The sequence below is a fragment of the Camelus bactrianus genome, chromosome 28, assembly GCF_048773025.1.
Source record: "Camelus bactrianus isolate YW-2024 breed Bactrian camel chromosome 28, ASM4877302v1, whole genome shotgun sequence".
NCBI classification, from domain to species: Eukaryota; Metazoa; Chordata; class Mammalia; order Artiodactyla; family Camelidae; genus Camelus; species Camelus bactrianus.
In genome coordinates this window covers 9,476,127-9,495,872 of record NC_133566.1, presented here as the reverse complement: position 1 = coordinate 9,495,872, position 19,746 = coordinate 9,476,127, and the positions used below count along the sequence as shown (strand labels likewise).

At 56.0% G+C, this 19,746-nt stretch overlaps 1 protein-coding gene across 3 annotated transcripts in view; it reads left to right on the top strand.

Annotated features, from left to right (window-relative positions):
* The window catches only part of SH3RF3 (SH3 domain containing ring finger 3), a 116,949-nt gene extending 97,984 nt beyond the window's left edge, over nt 1–18,965 (top strand). For all 3 annotated transcript variants that reach the window (XM_074354484.1, XM_074354483.1, XM_074354485.1), the window contains 3 exons: nt 2,877–3,208; nt 11,676–12,004; nt 16,627–18,965. In XM_074354484.1, the coding sequence (XP_074210585.1) occupies nt 2,877–3,208; nt 11,676–12,004; nt 16,627–16,795 (830 nt within the window). In that variant the 3' untranslated portion in view covers nt 16,796–18,965. The remainder of the gene's footprint in view (nt 1–2,876; nt 3,209–11,675; nt 12,005–16,626) is intronic.
* Nucleotides 18,966–19,746: the final 781 nt, after the last annotated feature.

The following is a 19,746-nucleotide window of genomic DNA, read 5'->3' as shown; positions in this document are numbered from 1 at the left end:
TTATAAATGAAAGCAAAATAGAGTCATTCAGATGTAGCAAAGCAAAAAGATTTCATCACTGATAGACCCACACTATGAAAATTGTCAAACAATATTCTTTAGGAAGAAGGGAAATGATACTAGTTGGAAATGGGAATCTATACAGAGGAATGAGAAGCACTAGAAATGATAACTACATGGATAAATATATGAGGTTTTTTCTTACTATTTAAATACCTTTAAAATGTAACTCTTTAAACAGAAAGAGAAACAGTGAAGTTTGGGATTAAAAATATATGTAAAAGTAAAGTGTGTGATGGCAAAAGCACAAAGCCTGGGAGGAGACACAGAAGCACCTTTGTCAGGAGTCTTGAGTCTGTGTGCTGTGTGTGAGGAATTGTCAGTAGATGATGATAAAGATGTGAGCAGCCACTAAATGTCAAAGAGTTACAGCAAACAAGCTACCAGAGAAGATGAAACAGAATCACAGAAACTTCCATTAATCCAAAAGAAGATATAAAAAGGAGGGGACAGAACAAAGAATACATGGGTCAGATAGAAAACTGGTAGTAAAATGTAGGTTTAAACCTAATATAAAAATCACACATTATGGGGGGTGAGAAGGGACAGACTGGGATTTCAAAATGTAGAATAAATAAACAAAGATTATACTGTATAGCACAGGGAAATATATACAAGATCTTGTGGTAGCTCACAGCGAAAAAAAAATGTGACAATGAATATATGTATGCTCGTGTATAACTGAAAAATTGTGCTCTACACTGGAATTTGACACAACATTGTAAAATGACTATAACTCAATAAAAAAAAGTTAAAAAAATCACATTAAACATAAACGGTCTAAATAGCATCAAGTAGAATGCAGAGATTATTAAAAAAAAATAAAAAATAAAAAAAGACAAGACTCAACCATATGCTGTGAATGAAAACAGACTTTAATATATTAAATATAAATCTAAAAAATGAGTTAAAATTTAAAAGATGGAACAAGATACACACTCGATCGCATTAGTCACAGGTGGTGTGTTCTGTAAGGCTTCCGTGGACACCCAAGTTAGTGAACCCTGAACTGTGTGTGAGATGTGTGTGCATCTCACATAGGTTGTAATCCCAAATACTGAAAACAACTCATGCTGGTAGATTCTGTTTTCTTTATTTTACAAAAGAGGAAATGAGGTGCAGAGGTATTTAAGTGACTTGCTTCTGACAGAGTCAGGATCCAGATTGCTTCCAAGTTGATAAGCCTAGGCAGGTGGGTAAGGAACAAAGAAAGAATACACCAGTTATCAATACCATGAACAATAAAAGTGACATCACTTCAGATTCTACACAATAGTAAGGGATTATTATAAAAAATCTTAATGCTAACAAACTCAATTAGACAGAATGGATACACTTCTTGAAAGACACAAATTGATAACTTAAGATGAACTAAATAACCTGGATAGGACTATATTTATTAAAGGAATTGAATTAGTTTTAAACCTTTCACAAAGATTAACTCCAGGCCCAAGCAGCTTCATTGATGAATTGTACCTGTTGGTGAAGGAAGAAGTTATAACAGTTCTATGGAAATTCTTCCAGAAAATTGAAAAGAAGGAACAATGCTCCCTAACTCTTTCTGTGAAGCTGGGATTACTATCATAACAAAAGCCCACTTACACATTAAAAAAGAAAACGACAGACCGATATCACTAGAAACATGGAGTTAAAAATTCTAAGCAAAACTTTTGCAAATCAAATACAGCAGTAAATTAAAAGAATGATAACAACGATCAAGTAGGGTTTATCCCAGGGACTTAAGTTTGTTTAATGTTTGACAATATAATTCAAAAACAAACTAAAAAATAAACATAATATGACATTTCAATGCATGTGGGGAAACTTTTGACAAAATCCAACATAAATTAACATCAGACAGAGTCCCACAGGGCGTGTGCGTCCTCTGCTTACGCAGGCTTACTTGGGGCTGAGGACGCTGCTCTGCTGAAGCCACGAGTCCGCGCGTGACGGCGGCGGGCGGCGAGGACAGGGTGCCCTGCAGCTTCTCTGCCGCGGCGACGCACAGCGATGGCATCTGCACGCCGGATGCCGGGGGACCCACGATATGACGTGGTGTCGCTGCCATCGCCCGTGTCCTCCCTCCGGGTCAGGCCACCAGGCTGCTGTCACTGCTCCTCTGCTGGGCTCACTGGCTCCCGTCCGTAATTCTTGAGAATTGCTCACACAGGCAGGAGTGGGCTTGTTTGGGCTCGGAGCTGTATTTAGAGGGAGCTCTGTTTTCCAGACACCAGGCTCCACCAGGGCTGGGCCCCAGACCCCTACGTCTTCAGGGGGCGTTTTGCTGGCAGCGAGGCTGGGTCCCTTGTCGGGAGGCTCCTCGTCTGTAAATCCAGACACTGCCCTTCGATGTGCGGGGGCGGGAGCACCCGAGGGCGTGTGAAGTGGGGGAGGCCGCTCACATGACCATCAGGCACCGGGCGTGAGACCCAGGCTGGGCCGGCACACGCCGGTCGAGCCTGACCGGAGCCGTGCTGTCCACAGAGGTTACCCTCCATGAAGTGGTGCCCAGTCATCAGGGCATCTCCAGGCTTCTTCAAGGCTCCTCCACAGGCTTCAGGTCTGTGAACGGTCTGACAGGGTTTGTGCAAACCTTCTGTCTGTATTGGTTCAGCGCAGCAGAGAACACCAGTTCGAAGACTATAGAAAACTAGGAACTGCTACATTCGTGACAACCTCAGAAATGATGTCCAACCGAGCTTCTGGTGGGGGCAGTTTTGTGCAGGGGCCGGGGTAGGGTGGGCTGCTCAGCCTCACCCTCCACCCTGGTCTGCAGACTAACCTCCCATCCTGCTCTCTCCGTCCCTGTGCTCCAGCTGCCCACCCAGCCCAGACTCAGGACCGGCCGACCGCCACCGTGTCACCCTTGCGTACCCAGAGCTCCCCGTCCCGCCTGCCCACCACCGGCCTCAGGCCCCCTTCCATGGGATCCCCGCAGCACAGCCACCAGCCCGTGATGCAGATGGCCATCGGGGCCCCGGGCCCCCGGACTGCCGTCCAGCTCACATCAGCAGCCTCGGCCATCACTCCCCCCAACGTCAGCGCCGCCAACCTCAGCGGGGAGGTTGGAGGGGGCCCCATCAGTGGCCCGTCCACACCCAGCCCCACCAGCACGGGAGGCAGACCAGACGAGAGGAGGAACGAGAAGGTGAGTGGCTCCACTGGGCGAGCCCTGGCCCCCGCCCCGGGGCTGGTGCCTCTTTGGCACCAGACACCAATCACATTTCATACGATTGAGGCTGGAATGTGGGCACCAGCACAGGGCACAGAGGGAGGCCGAAGCAGCAAGCACCCGTCCTTGCAGTGGCATTCAGGCCGCAGGTGCCGGCAGGGCTGCCCCGAACCCAGCGACAGTTTTCACACAGAGTGCCCCTCTTCAGGATGCTGTAGTCCCTTCTGTTGGAAAACCATTGTCAAACACTCCTTGTGCTAGGATTAGACACTTACTTTGCCGTGTGTCAGGATATTTAATAATAAGCCTATGGGTCTGCTCACATGCAGCGTGAGCAGCGCCTCCTCCCTCTGAAGTGCCGCCCTGTGCAGCACACAACCCGCTCAACCGCCGCGGGCGGCCTGCTTTCCGGGGAGAAGCCAGAGGAGGATGGCAGCCTCGCAGCTGGTGTGCACAGCACTTCCAGCGGTTCTTCCGCAGGGAGGGAAGGTGGGTTCATTGCACAAAACAAATCTGGTCCAGTGAGCTGGACCCAGTTGCCACCAGCCGTACATCAGAGGAGCCAGGGTGAGGGTCCAGATTTCTAAGTCAGTGCTGTCTGCTAAAACCGTAACTCAAGCCGTGTATGTAATTTAGAATCTCCCAATAGCCATGTTTTTAAAAGTTAAAGCAATTTGTAAGTAAAAGGTGAAATTCATTCTAAAGGTGTAATCTACTAGACCCAGTACCCACAAATGTTACCATTTCAACATGGGGTCTGAATTTTAAAATGATGAGCTGTTTTACCTTCTTGGTCTTTGAAGGCCAGTGAGCTGGGTCCAGTGGTCAGGCCACCAGGCTGCCCAGGCTGTGCCACGGTCTTTCTCGGCTCATTCCCCTGCTCCCTTGGCTTTGCCACCGTCCGTGGACCTTCTCAAACCTTTCGATGTAAAGCCAGTCTTTGATGAGAGTGTGCCCCCTCCTGCCCGTGGGGACGGCACCCAGTCTCGTATGGACCACTCCCAAGGGATGCCCGCCCCTCACACCAGCCTCCTCGGGCCCAGGTGCCTCACAGAGATGCTTGGTCTCCTCACCGTGTTCTCCTGCGACTGGCAGGCACCTGAGCGTCTAGTGACCCCTTGCTCGGCGTTTTGCATCCACATCTGCTTGAAGACCACGTGGCTGTGGTCTGTCCCCTACACCTGCAGCCTGTCACCCCCGGAGCCGGAGGAGGGCTTGGGGCCCCACCCTCTCAATTGCTGCACATCCTTCCTGGAGGACAGGGTCCCTTGGGCCTCGAGGCTGCTGAGCAGAAACTAGGGCGGACCTGGAGGGGAGCCGGGTGGCTCTGTAAGCATTCCTGGTTCTTGGCCCCCAGTTCCCTCTGCCCAGTGCGGAAGGCAGGTCGGGCTCCTGTCTGTGGGGCCAGGCGTGCAGGGGCCTTGTGGAGAGCGATACCCTGCCTCCCGCCCATGGGTGTCGCTGGGCCAGCTCTCACCACTCCTGCCCAGGAGACTCTCGGGGCCTCCTGCTTCTGCTCGAGGTTCGCGCTCTGCTCACAGCTCTCCCGCATCACGAGGAACGGCCGAGTCCATGGGGCACCTGGAGGCCCCTCCGGAGGATGCTGCAGACGAGACATCTTAGCCCAGAGGGCTCCCCGGTTGGCCTAGGGGCAGGGCGCACAGTGGGGTGGGGGTGCGGTTCGTGCTGCGCTCCCGGGCGGAAGGCGAAGGGGACCTGGTGGGACAGAGTGGGAGAGTGTCCACAGGTGCAGCCACGATGGTCAGCGTCAGAGCCGGGAGAGAAGTGTGTCATCCGCGTGGCTTTCACTTCTCACCTGGAGAACAAAGCAGGAACAGCACTGGTGGGAAAGGACACCTGTTGGTGTTTCCCTTCCGCACCCCAGATGACGGTTTCCTGATTTAGAGCAAAGCGCAACACGCCGCAGCTCCGTTTGTAGCAGAAGGGCCAGGCGGTGGCGTTGGAGCAAGCCTGGTGGCGGAGGTGTGCCTAGCGGGGCCCTCGGCCGACCCTGTCCCGCCATGACCAGAGCCAGGCCGACTTCACCAACTGTGAGAACTCAGCCGTCTGCTTCCGACCTGTTTCTGGGTAACCCCGTTGTGGGTGTGCCCATGTTTAATTATGGCAAATGGATTTTTTTTACAGCAGTTGCCGGTATTCTCCAGGCTGTTTCTGTCACTGGATTTTTCCTCAGGAAAAGACAGTGAGCTCCCCGCCACTGTCACAGAGACCCTGACCTCAGGGCCTGTTTTCCTAGCAGCTCCACTGAAGTTCGGTCCAGCCCTTCAGCACGTGCACCGGAGGGGAGCCTCAGCTGTCGGGGGCGTGGGGAGGGCCCGAGGGTGCGGAGACGTGGAGGTCACGTCTTTGGAAGGCGCAGCAGGTGGGAGTCACTGGTGGTCCTCCCATCGAAGGACTTGGACCTAGTGCTTCTGAGGGAAGGGCATGGCTTTTGGAGTCATCTTGTGGCAGCTATGAATAGCAGAGTGGGAACCAGATCTTGGAAGCCTTTTAAGAAGATGCTCTGCAGGGTGTTAAGTTAACCCTTCTGCACTTAAAAATCTAGTCTGTGCTTGACGCAACCACCAGACTTCACGTGTCCCACCCACCAGTGGCTGCTTCCTGCTTCTGAGGCCTCGTGCACACATCACCAGGTAGTCGGGTGACTCCAGGGGAAAGTCGTCAGAAAGGGGACGCCTGAGTCCCCAGGAAGGCAGACACAGCTCGTGCCCCTGGCAGCCGTGAACACCTGACCCTAGAGCCTCCCCAGCCAAGCAGCTGGAAGTCACTCCCCAAACTTGCGCGTCTGGTCAGAGCAGCAGCAGGTGCCAGGGGACAGAGCGCTGGGCACTGGGCCGACAGTGAGAAGGGGACCTGGACCAGATGACAGGCCTGAGGACAGGAGCCGAGGCAGGGAAGGTGGAGGCCAGGCCTGGCCGAGGACGTCCGAGGTGCCCGTCTTCCACTCTGAGGCCGACCCTCTGCTGCATCCTGGCCCTGGGCAGTGCCCTCCTCAGTGCCAACATGCCGAGGGTCTTCCTTTTGTGTGAAATGACCCGTCCTGAGTCACCAAACCAACATGCATGTAGACGGAATAGGACATGTGGCAGAAGGGCAGCAGGCCCGGCACCAGGAGGGCCGGCATGTTGGGGGGAATCTGTTGTTATTTTGTGCTCTGTCCTGATTTAAAACTTATTTCAAAGAGTCTCAGAGCCTGGCTGGCAGACCCTGGAAGGTGCCTCACATGTAGAAGGCATCCGGTGATACCTGTCAACTAACAAGAGCTGGAAAAACTGCTGCCAGGGAAGCCTCACTCCGTGACTTCTGAGAAATGCTTTACTTTACGGACTGGGAGAAAATAAACTTTCTGCTTATGGATGAGCTAGTTTCTGTTTCACAAAATAAGAGAATATTGGAACTGGAAAGAGCCTCTAAAGATGTTTTCAACAAACTGTTCATTTTTGATGATGCTCCGAGGCTCAGAGATGCCCGGAGACTTGCCTGGGGTCACACAGCACTGGCAGTGGAACCAGCCTATGGGCTCTGGTCTCCGGGCTGTCTGGTCTCCAGTGTGCTGACTCAGTCGTGGTATATAGTTCTTTTTAAACATTGTTGGATCCTATTTGCTAATAGTTTGTTCCGGATTTTTGCACTTATAATCATGAGAGGTGTTGAGCTGTAGTTTTTTTGTCATTTGGGGGTCTGGTTTTGGTGTTAGGATGATGCTGGCCTCATAGAATGAATTAGGGAACATTCCTTCTGTGTCCGTCTTCTGTAAGTGATTGTAGAGAACTGGCATAATTTTTCCTCAGGTGTTTGCTGGAACTCACCAGCAAACCCATCTGGGCTGCTGCTTTGGAAGGTTATTAACTGTTGACTGAGTTTCTTTAATAGATACAGCCCTGTTTACACTGCCTGCTTGTTCTTGTGCAGGTTTTGGCACACTGTATTTTTTAAGGAATTGGTCCATTTCATGCACCTCATCAAATCTGTGAGCATAAAATAATTGACAGCATTTCCCTATTGGCCTCCACGCTGTCTAGGACCTGTGCTGATGCCCTTCTTTCATTTGACATCGTAACCCTCTCTCTTTTCCTTCTCAGTTTGCTCACCTGGAGGCTGATCAACTTCATTGGTCTTTTTAAAGAACCAGCTTTTGGTTTCTTTGATTCTTCTCTACTGATTTCCTGTTTTCAATGTCATTGTTTTCTGTTCTAATTTTTATTATTTCTCTTCTACTTTGAGTTTAATTTGTTCTTCTTTTCTAGTTTCTTAAGGTGGAAGCTTAGATGATTAATTTTACATCTTTCTCCTGCTATATATGCACCCAGTGCTGTAAATTTCCCGCAGAACACTGCTTTCACTGTCTCCCGCAGATTTTTGATAAGTTATACTTTAATGTTCATTTAGCTCAGAGGTATTGAAGAATTCCCTTGAGATTTCTTCTCTGGCTCACGTGCCATTTATGATTGTGTTGGTTACCCTCCAGGTGTTTTGGAACTTTCTGTTAGTGATTTCTAGTTTAACTTCACTGTGATCTGAAAGCTGACATTGTATAATTTTTCTTTTAAATTTGTTAGGGTGTGTTTTATGGCCCAGAATGTGGTCTGTCTGGGTGGATGTTCATGTGAGCCGAGAAGAATGTGTGTTCTGCTGTTGCTGGAGGAAGTGGTCTGTAGCTGCCAGTTAGTCCAGCTGATTCAGGGTGTCGTGAGTTCGGGTACGTCCTGGCTGGTTTTCTGCAGCTGGACCTGCTGGTCACTGACAGAGGGTGCTGATGTCTCCAACTGCAGACTTTCAAAACCTAGATCAGACAAATGCACATCACAGAACAGTCCTCAAGCACTGGAGCTCCCAGTGCCCAACAGACATTTATCCCAGAACTATGGTCCCCAGGGCAGAGGGTGTGGGACCCCGGGCTCTCCCTGGGGCAGTGGGTCGGGACCCCGGGCTCTCCCTGGGGCAGTGGGTCGGGACCCCGGGCTCTCCCTGGGGCAGTGGGTTGGGACCCCGGGCTCTCCCTGGGGCAGTGGGTACAGGCACGCTGTCTGGCTATTCTTCCCAGGCAGGAGGAAGGGGTTGGGTTGTGAGTTTGATGGTCGTGGGTCAGGCTGGTTGAGAAAAGAAAGTCCTTGGTTTCTAGGAGTCATTTGGTTATGAAACTGAGCGGACCGTGGATGTTTGTTTGGCAAGGACGTAGCAGAGCCCGGGAGGGGTTGACAGAAAACGTGGGCATGACCAAACACCAGCCTGGGGTGGGATTCAGTTTGAACTGCACTGAACTGAGGGCTCAAACGCATATCATGTCGTCAGCTTCAGAGCCGCGGGCAGCCAGCCCAGGAGACGCACACACAGCCCTCTCTGGGCAGCGTCGGGCCGGGCCCTGTCCTTGGTGCAGACTGCCACGGGTGCGTCTGTGCTGCCACAGGAAACAGCGGGCGGTGGGTGGCTCTGGAGACCCCGGGTCCCCAGTGCTCGGGGTGGGGCAGACCCTCTGCTCTGACTCATGGCTGGAGAATGAGGCAGCCATCCCAGAGCCAGACCAGCCTGCCCAGCAGGGAGGGCAGCACCCCTTCCCGGGTCGCAGAAGGCAAACTAGCACCTTCCAGGTTCTCTGTGGCTCTCCACCTCCTCACCCCCCAAGTAAACCCATGAAAGGAATCACCAGCCCCCAGCCTCCAAGAGCTGCTCCAAGCTCAGCACCAGAGCCACCAGGTCATGGAGCCGAGGGTGGGAGGGAGTGGGATGGGGAGAGGTGGCCTGGGGTACAGGCCACCTGCCAGCATCTACCAGCATCTGCCCAGTTGTGTAGGAAAGCCATGGCCCCGAAAACGTAGCAGGGACCCCACTGCCCACGTCTCACTGGGCTCTCAGAGGTCCCTAGTTCAGTCCTGGTCCCAGGAGAAACCCCAGCAAATGCATCTTCCTTTAACATAAACTTTAGTCTAGATCGACCCTAAAGTGCATTCTCTGCAACCTCTTATTGCCCCTAAAATGGACCAGTGGGCCTTTCCCCACCACCCTCAAGGTGCCATCGCTGATTCTTACCTGCGTCACATGGGACGGGACGACCCCCGGGGGGTGCACCGAATCCCACTGTGTTTGGTAACCGGGTGCTGAAGGCGTTGGCAGGATTCTGTTGTGGTCAGTGGGCGCAGGGGAGGTTGTCCAGTGATGACATCTGCCTTTGCTGAAGTTGGTTAGGAGAGTGACCAGTCGCATTTAATCGTAAGACTGACAGGAAATTACCCCCAAGTGTGGGCACCAAACCCGCAGCCACACTGTCTCACAGTGGAGTGGCCCTCTGCCCTCCCTTCAGGCAGAAGGGCCCCCACTGGGCCACAGGACCCTGCTGCTGGCCGGGCCACATTCCTCGGCTGCGCCCGGTGTCCTGGGGGCCTGGAGCATGGAGCCAGTATGGCCCTGCTGACGTCTTGTTCTGGGGGCACCCGTGGGGGGACGAGGTGCAGGAGGGGATGGAGAAGCCCCAGCCCCCGGCAGGGTGGTGGAGGCCCGATGTGGTGACCTCCTCTCCAGGAATGGGCCGTGGTTTCACCTCGAAACCTCCGAAAGCCAGGTACCCCCTTGCCCTGGGCGTGTCCCAATCATGTCTCCTCCACCTTTATTTCATCCATAGGAGCGGCGGGGCCGAGGCTCTGTCCCAGGGGAGACCAGGCGGTGGGCAAGGTCACTGTGAAGACCTTGCCTGGACGGAGCCCCTTCCCCCCGGACACCAGCTGGTCTCCCTGGGAGCCTCTCCACCCGGGGTCGCACATCCCGCCACTCACCTGGCAGGACCCTGGCAGTGCTGCCACCCATGATGCAGCTCACTCCCAGAGGCGTCCCTGCCGCAGTGCCCAGGCTGTCCAGCGACTCCTCGGGCTTTGCTGACCAAAGTGTCCAGGCTTCACCGTCCGGTCTTGGAAGCCCGCAGCCTACCTGTGGTCTGAGAGCCTGGCCAGGCCGACAGAGCCGCAGGAGTGGCAGTCGGCCCTCGGCTCTGGGGTGCTGCAGGCTGTTGAGCGATGGCCCCTCCCCTCCGTTGGGGTCCCACCACAGGGCCACTGGCAGACTAGAGACCTGTTCACAGGGTTCTTAATTTTATGCACCTGTGTGTGCTTACAACACACACACACATACACATAGATACATACATGTACACACATGCACGCATACATGCACTTACATACAAACATGCAGTACACGTACACACATACACACACCAGTTAAGCTACTTTCAGCGTTTTCAGCTTATGATACCATGTGACCACTTGATAGCCTGTATCTTTTGACTGGAGGCCGGGCAGGCTTGTGTGTCTGGTGACCGGTGTGGCTCCCCTTCCAGAGCCCTGGAAGGGCTGGGGACCATCAGAGGCCACCTGAGCCACTCTGGGTTCTCCCCTCTGCATCCTCCCCCTGCTGGTCTCAGGTTAGGAGGCAGTCGTCATGGGAACCGCTCCCTATGCTAGGCGGCCTCAGGAGCCCGGCTACTTGGGGAACGGGACCCCCTTAGAACCAGTTGCTTGGCGCCCCCTGGTGGCCAGATGATGGCCGCTCTCCTGAGTGTGCATCCCATGCTCAGCTCTGGTGGATGTGGGAATGGGGCTGCTGTGTTCCCTGCACGCCTGCTCCCCTCTGGGCCTGGTGCTTGCCAATACCAGCTGTGGACCGCATTCAGGACGTTGGCTTCTGTCCTTTCTGCCAATGCCAGTGCTGGGAGTAGAGAAGGACATTGGACTCGTTCCTACTGAAGTGTCTCTGACTTAGCTTGAGGATGTGCACACCCCCGTGCAGGTGCATTAAGGGGGTTTCAGCACCACGACTCCCCTCACGACTGCAGCGGGAAGAGGAGGGGTCACACCAAAACACACCTTTGGTGGCCACCGCAGGCCGGTGGCTGTAGATTTCAGACTCCACACGCTGCCTGTCTCATAGCACATCCCCTGCAGCTAATCTCCATCCAACATTAGAAAACCAGCCTCCAGGAGAGCCATGAACTGTCGCAGTCCCAGTTGAGCACACTGTTCTAAAAGCACTTCTGCGTGGTCACACTCCCCCCTCACATGTGCACACACAAACCACACATAGTGCTGCCAGGGCCTCCCTGTGGAGCCAAGTCCGGGCTGCCCGTGCACTCCGTGAACCCAGGGATGGGGCTCAGCGTGGAGTAACTACCCCGGGCGGAGGCGGAGCTCTGGGCTGGACGCGGTCCTGCAGCGGGATGGTGTCGTCAGGTCGCCCCTAGGGGTCTGGGCCTGTGCGGGCTCGTCTGCACGTTCAGGGAGAGGAAGGAAAGGAGCGGGAAGCTCTCGGTCTTCTGTCTCCTCCTCCGAGCAACTTCGCGGGTGTGTTACAGCTTCCTAATGGGCCCCACTGCCCCTCGCCGACCTCAGGGGCATCCAGGAGCATTAACGCATTTGCCTCCGTTCGTGTGTCTCCCCAGAAGGACAAGAAGAGCGGGCTGCGGAAGCTGCTGGCGGGGGCGTCCACCAGGAGGAAGTCCCGCTCCCCACCGTCCACCTCCCCGACCCACGACCCCCAGCTGCCAGCGGACGCCGTGCTCCAGGGCGCAGTGGGACCCGACGTGTGCTCACGGTCTCTCCATGGCCGAGCAGGCTCCTGCCCTGTAGAGGCCGAGATGCAGGGGGCCCTGGGGGCGGAGCCACTGCACAGAAAGGCGGGCTCCTTGGATCTGAGCTTCACGTCCCCCTCCCGGCAGACGCCCCTCTCCATGGCCGTCCGCCCCGAGCCCAGGCCGCTGCCCAGAGAGAGGTAAGGGGTGGGCCCAGGTGTGGGGGGCTCTCTGCATCTGCAGCCACTTAGGAGCAGGATGATGGGGGTTTTCTGAGGATTAAGCCATCCAGGCATCGCTCACTACCCACACCTGCTCAGATGCAGTGGGAGGGCACTTCACGTTGAGCCATCTGGGTCCCAGCAGCTCTTCCTGAGGCCCAGCCACTCTGACACCTCAACACAAAACTGCCTTCAGGGCTAAACCCTGTGAAATTGCCGGCATTCGCCTGCTTTTTACCAAAGCCAGCAGTTTTGTAGAGTTCAGCCTAGAGTTTTCCAGATCAGGAAACAGTCCACAGAGGCCTTGGCAGGAAGGGGCCAGGGACTGGCGTCCAGCTGGGCAGGTTGGGTCCGTAGACAGCTTCAGATATGGGCTGACTGCACCATGGGGAGGAATGCTTTCCTTTCTAAGTGACTTTGGCTTGGAAAACTGCTTAAATGGTAAAAATGGGAGCATCTCCATAGAACACAATCTTGGTGTCAGAATCCTTCCCCTGCTCGGCCACACGGACCAATGCCAGCCCTTCCATGTGTCTCAGGACGTGTGGCCTGAGACACCACACACATTACATGCACACACACCATGTACAGCACAGACACTACAGACCCTCTCTCTCTCAATTCCTCCACTTCCCTCCCAGGGGAGCCTCCACCTTTGGGCGGCTCTCCCACGTCGGAACCTTCCTTATTCTATGGGACTAACCCAGTTGCCTGTGATTTCTGAATGTGGGTCCTGGCCCCTCCTCCAGGTCACAGGCTGGGGGCCCCTGGGAATGACAGATTCCTGCATGTGTCAAGGCTGGCCTCTCCTGGTTTGTCTTCCCAGACCTCTCAAATTCGAGGCTCCACAGTCAAAGGACTTAAAAAACCTTGTTCTAAAAAATCATGGAAGTCTACGATTAGAAAATTCCCATGAAAATTCAGGGAATTACTCCCTTTCTCTGGATACTCTGTCTTATTGGGGGGTTACTGGACCCAGAGACCCTCAGCTCCCTCCTTGTCCCCTGCACTCTGCACAGCTCATTAGTGATCAGAGTTTTAAAACCAGTCTACACCCAGTGTGCCCCAAATGCCATTTCCCCTCACTCTGCGCAGCCCGAGGATGCCTGCATCCCGTGGCCTGAAGTTGTGGCAATGGAAATGTCACCTTCAGGCTGGGGCAGCTCCCACAAACACCTGGACTCAGGTTGGTGTATGGAACTGACTTCGCAGCTGTGAGCAGAGTCCTGCTGTGGAGGCCATGCCCTCCCTCACCCCAATATCCATGGGGTGCCTGCCATGAGGGGGATGGGGTGAAGGGCGGGCGGAGCTCACTTAGGGTTCCCACCACCAGCGTGCGGAGGAGGGGCCCCACTTGGCATGCCTGCAGACCTGCGTGGGCAACCACCTCTCCCTGAGGGTCTGGGGACACAGGAGCTGCTCTGACGGCCCTCAGAAGAGGGATCTATGGGTTGCAGTCCAGGGAGGCAGGTCTCATGTGTGAACTCAGAGCCTTCAGTGGGCAGTGCTCCAGGAGCCCTGTTTCTGGAAGCTGCTAAGGGATCAGTAGACAGTCTTGTCTCCCTGTCCAGCTGGGGTCCAGCCACGCCGCCCTGGCCCTCCCGTGGGTCACAATAAGGCAGCAGGAGGAACACCTGCCGCTTAACAGCCATTTCACCCAGAGGAGTGTCTCCATTTTTTGTAGTCCCAGACTCCACATGTGAAATGCGGACAGTAACGCCTGATGTTATGTTTGCCAAATGCCTAGATTAATACCTGGGCAGGTATGACTGCGCCGGGGCCCCAAGAACCCTAACAACGTGTGGGATGTCACGTACACAACACTGTGGCGGTGCTGGCGGGGCCTCGGGGGCTGCCCCCGCCCCTCCCTTTTTGATTGACAGGCTTTTCTCTCACATTCCCACCCTCCGTCTGTCTGTCCGTCCGTCCATCCGTCCTCACTTCTGCTGGCCTGTCAATTGTTTGGCTCTGTTGGGATTCAGAAATTTCTGGCTTTGACCTATTATGTGTCATGGCAGGTGGATTGATGGCTCCCAAAGACGTCTGTGCCCTAATCTCCCAAACCAAGCGTGAGGTCGCAGGTGTACCTAAAGTAGGGAGGTTACCCTGACCCTGCGGGACAGCCGGAGTCCTCACAGCAAAAAAGGAGCTCACGGTGATGAGGTGTGAGGAGAACTCAGCCCGCTTTCCTAGCTTTGGAGATGGAGGAAGAGGCCTCCAGCCAGGAACCCCAGAAGATTCTAGGGGCTGGAAACGGGGAGGGTACACCGTCTCCCTGGCCTCCACACCTGCACACCCAGCCACACCTCGACTTAGCCCTGGAGGCAGTGCTGGACATCCGACTTACAGAACTGCTGGCAGAGAAGACGTGCACGTTGTGTTGTCACTGTTTGTGGGAGTTCGTTACAGCAGCGGCAGGGACCCGACTCACACGGGGCTTAGCGTTTAGTGTCCAGGTGTGCTCTTACCATTCCCAAGGTCCTGGTGGGACACTGCTGTGATGACCACAGCCTGCTGCCCCCAGGACCCCGTCCTCACCTGGGCCGACAGTGGGCAGGTGCTCTCGAGGGGCCCCTCACGTAACACGGAGGATGCTCCCAACCCACACACACAGCGGCTACAGGCCAGTAGTGGCAATCTCTCTGGATTCTGCGCCTTTCACTCTTGAGTCTTAGCCTGAAGAGTAGCCATGTTCCACACGCCTGGGTCACAGCCCCCTTGGGACACTCTCACTGACGTCCAACACGGAGTGGCTGCCATCCTCACTGCTCACTTCGACCAGGGCGTCCATAACGGGGCAGATCAGTGACTGTTGGCTTCTAGGAAGGATCTGCACAGAAACCTTAATGTTCGTCCCGTGGACATCCAGCCCACATCATCCACCAGGGCTCATTAAATCACAGGACGGCTCAGAAACACCAAATTAGCTTTTTCTAGCAAATTATGCTTTAAAGTTTCTTGTTTGACATCTAGCAGTTGAGGCGAAACTGCTCAGAGTGTTCAGAGTGTGAGAAGTGATCTCACTCTGCATTTTCTCCTCGGGGAGCTGAAGGAAGGGGACAGGCGTTTGTAGAGGCAGGAAGCCATAGGGTTAGTGCTGGTCCTGGTGGCCACGTGGCCTCGGGACCTGGGGTGTGGGAGCCACAGTCTGTGGGGCCAACTGATCTCACAGGCCCTGCAATGTCTCTTTGGCCACCTGTCCTCTTCTGGGGAGTGGTCGGTGGGCAGCTGTTTGCAGAGATGCTGGGCTGGAGGGAGGCCAGGGCTGTCCTCCCCTTCCTCCCCTCGTCCACACCCTGAAAGCTAGCATCTGGCACCCAGGGACAGTGGTGGAAACCGGCCCCAGCCTGCACGCTGGCAGCCCCTCACGGCACTAGAAGAGCCGGGACAGCCAGCTCCCCCAGCACCAGGGGCTGCTCACCCACCCAGCCAGGGCGGGGCCCCGCTTCTCTGCCCCACCCCAAGGCTGGGAGCTCCCCAGGGCTGGGCTTGGATCTCCTCCGCGTGAGTGTCCTCCCCAAGCCCCAGCAGCAGCCCCAGCTGCCCCGAGGCCGTGCTTCCCTGTCCGTCCCGGACAGACCGGGCCGGGCCCTGCACAGGTGGCTGAAGGAGAGTGACGAGTTTTCATTCAGCGCCTTGGTTCTCAGACGTCCGCGCAGATTGAAAATCCTCCTTCCCGGGGCCCATCCCCCAGGGTCTAGTCACGTAGGTCCAGGCCCAAGCCTGGGGACATCACTCGAGAAAAGCTGACCCAGGATCTCTTGCTTTATAATGTCCTGGTTGCTCCAGGTCCAGAAAAACCAGGTTGGAGGCTCTGCAGGCAGAACCCCTTGAGGACCCTCGGGACAGCCACCTGCCAGACCAGGGCGACCTCCTTCGGGGGCCCCTGGTGTGGCCATGGCCTGGGGAACAGCCACCTGCCACCTCCCCCAACCAGCCAGGGGGCAGGACCCCACCAGGCGTGCCAGGGAGGCGGGGAGGGGCAGCCGTCCTCAGGGGGCGCCCAGGCAGCTTGGGGGCGCAGTCTGCATCCTCCCCAAGGATGCCGCCCCAGCTCGTTCGACTCGGGAGGAGGACCGGGCCAGCACCCTTCTGGGGAGAGGTTCGTGGGCAGCGGGAACCCAGCCTTTCCCCGCTTTGCGTCTGCGTGTGATACGTTGCGTGACTTGCGTTTTGTGAGTTGCGTGGCGTGAGTTGCGTCTGCGTGACTTGCATCTGCGTGTCGGGAGTCCCCGGATGTGGTTCGGAGCCCGGGAGTGTGGCGTGGAGCGGAGCGCTCAGGGGTGGAGGGCGTGCTGGAGGGCAGGGGCGCGGGTGGCCGGGCAGGAGGGCACCGGGTAGGAAGGGGTTGTAGGGGAGGGAGGACCTCTCCACCCCTCCCTGGGATGTGCCCGGGCCCAGCTCCTCGCACGCCGCCCCCGCCCGTAAGGGTGTAAAGGGTGGGGACGCGGCCCTGCGAGGTACCCCCGGCTGGGCAGACGGGCAGCTCTGCAGGTGGCGGCTGCCCCCCTACCCCGTCGCAGGTGTTTCAGAGGAAGCGGGTCCTGGGGCGCCCCTACCCCAGGCCGCCCCGGGGCGCTCACCGAGGTCTGTCTCCCCAGGTACCGCGTGGTGGTCTCGTACCCGCCCCAGAGCGAGGCGGAGATCGAACTGAAAGAAGGGGACGTGGTTTTCGTGCACAAGAAGCGAGAGGACGGCTGGTACAAGGGGACCCTGCAGAGGAACGGCCGCACCGGCCTCTTCCCCGGCAGCTTCGTGGAGAGCTTCTGAGCTCACGCCTGGCGGGGACCCTGCCTCCGCGTCACTTTAGGGTGGCCTTGAGGGAGCAGATGCCAGGGCTCGTTTGGTCTACAAGGCGGGGCTGGGTGGGGCATTGGGGCCCAGCGAGCTCTGGGTGTCACCTGGGTCCCGTTGCTGCTCGCGCCGTCTATACCTCAGTCACCTGCCACCCAAGGTCTTCACCGGCCGGTCCCGCGGGGCCAGGTGTGAGCAGTGTTTCCTGCCTTGCCACCGCTGTCCCCTCTTTCTTGTGCTTCTTTTACGTCTTTTTACTGCAAAACTGTTAGACTTCACAAATTTCTAACAGGACGTACACTGCCTATTTTTCTTACATCTGGTGCTGCCTTTTTGTAAAACCTGTGAGGTCTTGGTTGAACTTGAAAGAAAAAATGTCTGGGTAGACATCAGATGGGCAGGATTTTACAGGCACCATGGGAACCAGGAGGGCTAGGTCCTCACGGCCACGGTGCCCTGTGGGGCAGAGGGGCACTGGGTGTGGAGGGAGTTTGGGAAAGCCGGTCTCTGGAAAGCTCCGCCAGAGCACCTGCCCCGTCTGGACAGGGACGGTCAGTGCTGAAGAACTGGACGTTTTGACGAGCGCTCACCGTGAGTGCCTGTGGGGGGGCGGGGGGGGCAGTGAAAAGAACAGGAGGTCGACCCCAGGCCTGGAGGCGGAGCTCCTCATGGAGGGACCACATTCTGCCTCCTTGACTCAGGACTTCTCACTATCGAAACGCACGGGTTTTACCACAGTTCAGAGTTACCACCTTGTGAAGGTTTTGCCATTTTTCCTTAAAATAAATAACTGCTCTGCCATCAGGCAGTGCAGACCTCGGTCTAGAGACATGGGGATAATCAGGGCTTTGAGGAGTCGTGCAGACCTGCAGGGTCCGGGGAGCAAGGAGAGGAGGGGGCAGCTCTGATCCTGGGACCTTCCCCATCGGGGGTCCCCCTTGGGAACACGTTCTTATCAGCCCGGAGTCACAGCTCCTAAATTCTCTTTACGAAGCCACTCAGGTGTAAATCAGGCTGAAAACAGTAGCTTTCGGTGGGATCACTGCGCCGACAGCTGGACTCCCACTCCGTGGCTTGCGTGCTGCCTCATAGGAAGGTCTGTCTTCCAAGTTCCCGCGTTCGGATGTGGCAGCCAGGTGGCCTCCACGCTGGCGGGTCACCCCTTGGGAAAGCCTCTCTTCCTCTCTCCAGAGAATAAGAGATTTAATAGAGTTGAGAAATTTGTTCTGAATCAAAGGGGGAAAATCTCCAGTTTCTACATGGAGCTGTGTGCAGAGTTTATGAGAACCAGCCCATTTGCACAAAAATTGTGCGCATGTCTAAAATTACGTCATCAAAAGTCATTTGTGGATTCACACTGCTGAGACACGTGTTCTCCAGTGAAACCAGGGCTGAGTCAGTCCCCAGATAATAGGAACATCTTTTTTTCAAACGAAGGCAGTTACCAAGCAACAGAACAGACTGGGCCCTCATTGTGATGCTGAGAGGCCCGTGGAGGAGGCGCTTGGGGCCTAGCCCCCCCCACTCCCCCCGCCCCCGCAGGAGCACACGGGACCGGCACCGGGGCCGCCTTAGGAAGGAAAGTGACTCCAGGGCCGAGGCCCCCTCGCAGGCCGGGCTCCGGGGAACAGGTCACGCACGACCAGCCCCCGTGCTCTGGGCTGTTTTCAGACCCTCAGTGGTCCCATCAGGCCCCCACAACCACGTAACCACAGACAGCAGGAGCAGAATAACCTTCCATCAGGCCATCTTGCCTGGAAGGACACTCTTGTTCTGGCTGCTGAAGTGAACCAACCCTTTGCCCGGTTCCTCATGCACCTTGGTCCTTACATGGCATTTGGGGCCAAGGCGACATGCTTTGAGGAGCAGGGTAGAGTCCATAAACCACGCAGTGACGTCAGAGGACACCAGGCCACAACAGGGTCACGGGCTCGGAGTCGGGTGGGAGCAGGCAAGCGCTTCCCCGCAGCCTCACGGGTCAAGTCGGGCTCTGGCTGGGAAGTTCTTTGTACTTTGTGCAGTCCACACACACACCCTTGCTTCTGTTATGCACAAATGTCAGTGTGTGATTTTGAGGAATGGACAGTGATGACAAACCATGATGCCTGTATTTCCAAGTCTTTAAATAAAGCTGAACAAGGAGAGAGGTCTGGTGTCTGGACGAGGGTAGCAGTGAGGTGGGGCAGGGCTGGGCAGGCGCCTCCCATGTCCCCGCGGCCAGCTGGTGGGCCACAGCCCAGTGCCTCCAAAAGCTTCTGTGTGGGGGACTCAGGGTCTGTATCTGGTGGCAGGTGCTGAGGGGACTGGGGGATGCCAGAGGGCCTCACCCAGCACACGCCGAAACTCTGCCACTGCCAGGCAGGTGTGCACGGCCTCTAGGTCCCCTGCAGGGTCGTGCTTGCCTGGAAGGGCAGTGACTTTCTGCAGACAACGCCCCTTGTTTCTTGTGGGAAGCCTTCATGTCAGGAGTATTCAAGTCCTGTCAGCCAGGAGGGCCTGTACTGACCGCCTAGATGAGCGTGCTCACCACCCCGCCTTGTGTGTCCGACCTGGGGTGCCTGAGCTGTGGGGCCCTGCTCTCTGGAACACAGTGTGGAGGGTGCCCGGGACCCCCAAGCAGGGGGGGCGTCAGCATGCTGCTGATCTAAAGAAGGGGTCCTGTCCCCAGTCAGCCAGAGTGAAGCCCAAGGCCGCAGGGGGGCTGTTTCCTGAAAGAGCCCTGCCACCTCCTGGCCGGGGTTCACCCCGGCGGCCTTTGACCATCTATCACCTGAGCTGGAGGGCAGCTTAGCAAAGAGCTACTTCGTTCTTCTGCACAACTGAAATTACCTCCTGTGAGACTGAGTAACAGAGCCCGGGAACAGGTGGGAGGCCGGGGCCAGCACTGCAGTAAGATGCGTGCACCCACCTCTCCAGCAAGCAGACGA